Source organism: Solanum lycopersicum, chromosome 5, assembly GCF_036512215.1.
Source record: "Solanum lycopersicum chromosome 5, SLM_r2.1".
In the NCBI taxonomy this organism is placed as follows: domain Eukaryota; kingdom Viridiplantae; phylum Streptophyta; class Magnoliopsida; order Solanales; family Solanaceae; genus Solanum; species Solanum lycopersicum.
The window spans coordinates 13,954,529-13,958,306 of NC_090804.1; the positions used below are offsets into that span (position 1 = coordinate 13,954,529).

General features: G+C 36.6%; 1 protein-coding gene across 1 annotated transcript; it reads right to left on the reverse strand.

Moving 5' to 3' along the window:
* Nucleotides 1-2,440: 2,440 nt before the first annotated feature.
* On the reverse strand, nucleotides 2,441-2,944 carry LOC138348667 (uncharacterized). The gene is made up of 2 exons (XM_069298234.1): nucleotides 2,864-2,944; nucleotides 2,441-2,725 (listed from the first exon to the last, which is right to left on the reverse strand). Exons 1-2 carry the CDS (start codon nucleotides 2,942-2,944, stop codon nucleotides 2,441-2,443), a joined length of 366 nt encoding a protein of 121 aa, XP_069154335.1.
* Between the last annotated feature and the right edge of the window lie 834 nt (nucleotides 2,945-3,778).

Consider the following 3,778-nt stretch of genomic DNA (forward strand, 5'->3'; position numbering starts at 1 on the left):
TTCAAGGACTTGTGCTTATAAAAATAGAAATTGTATATGGGTAAGTACACACTTGTCATCCCTTTCTTTACTTGATGAATGTGATGTTGAATCTTACATTATCATTATAGTGTGAATGAGACTTGTCTCTCTTCCTTTAACACCCCATTCTAGGAAAATTTCAGGACGCATAAGCTTTTATGTTATTTCATTACTCACCTTATCTTGTTCAACATTATTCAGTAGTCTTGTACCATTCTCTATGAAAGTTGTAAGGACTTATTCAATGTGCTACGATGTTCACAAGTTCATTTATTTAGGGTATTGTTGGGACTTTTCCCAATCATTAGCATACCCTGGGTTATGAGTTCATTGAGTTACAACTTGTCAAGTGATTCTTTAACATGTATTTGGCCTTACAAGAACATAATAGTTTACATTGGACATATAAGAGTGGTATGGCTTTGTCAATGGCCAATTCTAATATATTTTTTGGAAATAATATTGTAAGCCAATTTATTGGCATAATCCAAACTTTCACTAAATATTGTTCATGATAATATCATTAGCGAAGTCAATTAACTTCATGTATATACTATAGTAATCTCGTCATTTTAAGCAAGGCGACCTTTAAGAATTTCATCTTCTCAAACACAAGTAGGCATTAAAACATTCTTATCTCATGTAAATAATAATCTAATCATACGGATCTAACTTATAGGTCTTATTCGACATTATTAAATCATAGAATACTATGCATTATGATGAGTCAACACCACATACCAACAACATTCTCGAGATTTACATTATACATACTACTAAAATCAGAAATAGGGAGAACTAGAGAGATGAACATTCGATTCATTGGGAAAAACACTAGTTTCAATTTTCTTGGATTCAAAAATGTTTGAAAAGCCTCTTAGGGAAAGGAATACAACATAGAAACCCAGAAACCCATACATTACTGTAGAATTGAATCTACAAAGATCACCCCGTACTTTGCACGAAAAAACTTGAAGAACTGTTGAAATTGCCTAAGGGTAATTGTTCACTGTTTTTCTTAGGTTTGTTATTTTTTTGAATCGTGAAGTTTCTTACCTAGTTAAACTTAAGTCTAAGTATTAGGATTGAATAATTCAACTTAGGATAACTATTAATATTAAATAATCAATTAGCTAATTACCAAAATTCCCCTCCTAAATTGACTAAAAATAGGAGAGCATTTTACTTTAGCCAAATCTAAAAACTTGCTAAGGTGTCGCGGCTTGACCATGAATTTTTAATTAATTAATTGAGTTACCAAGGGTAATTACTAAAGTACCCCTAAGTCACTAGGACCATAACCAATCTCTTTGGACCATCCTAGGTTAGGTACTAGGATGTTTCTTGAATTAGTTTCCCGGCTTGTGTCACCCGGTTAAAATTTAGAATTTTGGGTACACTAGTTAGTTTATTTTAGTCAATCCTAGGTAAGGTAGTTATTTAGGTAAGTTAGTTAGAGACTAGAGGTTGTTAGGAAGCTAGGCCCCACGTGGCTTGAGCATTTCCCGCGCCTTCCCCCTAACTGCCCTAACCAAATTTGATTGGGCTTGGTTGCTTGGTCTCTTGCACATGTGATTGCACATGTGTTGCTGCACATTTCTTGTCCAAGGACCCTCACTATGTTCTTGGTCACAGCTTAATCTACATGATCATTTTAAATTATCTTATGCTATAGTACCTAGGCTTGACACTTGGATGCCTCGTACCTAATGTGTGTAATATGAAATCAAACGGTTTATCTTAAGGTGTTCATTGCAGGTACAATTCCTAAACAAGCTTGGGTTGGAGCATTTGAACATCTAAATATATATTAATACATAGAAATTGGCTAAACATCAAAGTGTATTTTAAGTTACTTCATAATACATATAAATAGGCTAACACCCTTGAGCCAATATTCTCTAACATGCCCAATATTACTCAAAATTCGGCATTGGGATGCCTATGTACCCCAGTATTCTTAAAACTTAGTAGACTCTTTACTAGATAAGTACATTTTCTTCAATGTTACATCCCCCCCCCTCTTAGGACGTTCATCCCCGAATGACACTACACATCATTTTACCTCAAATAGGATATTATTGAAAAACACATCAACATACTCTTTGTGAAGATCTGATTCACAACTTACTCTGGATGATGCACATCACTCAAGGCTTATCAAAAACTTCATATCTGAGATCGAGGAATTTACTTCTCAATCTCACTTTAACTCAATTCACATCAGAACTCATGCAACACAAAAATCATGTCAACGTTATACAAAAACAGCAACATGAATGCAAGCATGAACTCATATTAACTCATATAGTGCAATTATAAATCACACAGTTACTGACTTAGAACATCAACACTGACTAATGCAATAAAATTTAGAGTTTCATAAACAAAATCAAACTTAGTAAGAGTATATCTAACCTCAACAACTGAACAAGTGATGGTAACAGGATCTCATGTCGGCCTCGGCCTTCCATTTTGCTTCCTCAACAAGTTGGTTCCTCCATAACACCTTTACGATGGCAACCTCCTCGTTCCTAAGCTGGTTTACTTGGCCATCTAAAATTTCAATTGGAACCTCTTCATAAGAAAGGTTCTCATCGACTCCTAACCCCTCAACGGGAAGGATGGATGCTGGATCACCTAGAAACTTCTTAAGCATCGAAACATGAAACAATGGATGAATAGAAACCAATTTATTTTGTAACTTCAGTTCATAGACAACATTCCTTAATCACTGTAAAATCTCATAAGGACCTATATACCTTAGACTCCACTTCCCTTTCTTACCAAACCTCACCACCCCTTTCGTGGGTGATCTCTTCAGGTAGACTTGATCACTTACCTCAAATTCAAAAGCCCTCTTCCGATTATCAGCAAAGGATTTTTTACGACTGTAAGCAGTAGCCAATCTATCCCTGATCATTCATACCTTTTCCACAGCCTCATGTATGATGTCAGGGACAAGGATAGAAGACTCTCCTACCTCAAACCACCCAACTGGAGACCTATTCTCCTTCTATGCAATGCTTCAAAAGGTGACATCCCAATACTTTAATGGTAGTTATTATTATAAGAGGACTCAATCAGTGTCAAGTGATCATCCCAACTCCCCTTGAAGTCAATAACACATGCTCTCAGCATGTCATCAAGGGTCTGAATGGTACACTCTGCTTGTCCATCCATTTGAGGATTAAAAGCATTACTGAGCTTCGCGCGTGTATCCAAGCTCTCGTGGAAAGATCTCCAAAAGTCAGAAGCAAACTGGAACCCCTATCCGATATGATAGATAAAGGGATACCATTCCACCTCGCTATCTCATCAATATACAACTTGGCATAATCTTCGGCTCTGTAAGTAGACTTCATAGGAATTAAGTAAGCAGACTTAGTCATCCTCTCAACAATGACCCTAATGGAATCATGAAGTTTTCTGGTCCTGGGATGACCAACCACCAAGTCCATATTAATATCCTACCACCTCCATGTTTGGATCCCAATCGACTGGGTAAGACCTCTTGGCTTAAGGTGTTTGTACTTAGCATGTTGGCAATTGAGGCACTCTTCCACAAACTTATAAATATATTGCTTCATACCTTCCCACAAATAGATCTCACTGAGATCATGATACATCATGGTGGAACCTAGATGAATGAAATACCTGGATCCATGGGACTCTGCAATAATATTAGTCCTTAGATTATCAATATTGGGCACACAAAATTTGCCCTGATATCTAAGCACGCCATCCTCCCCTTAGG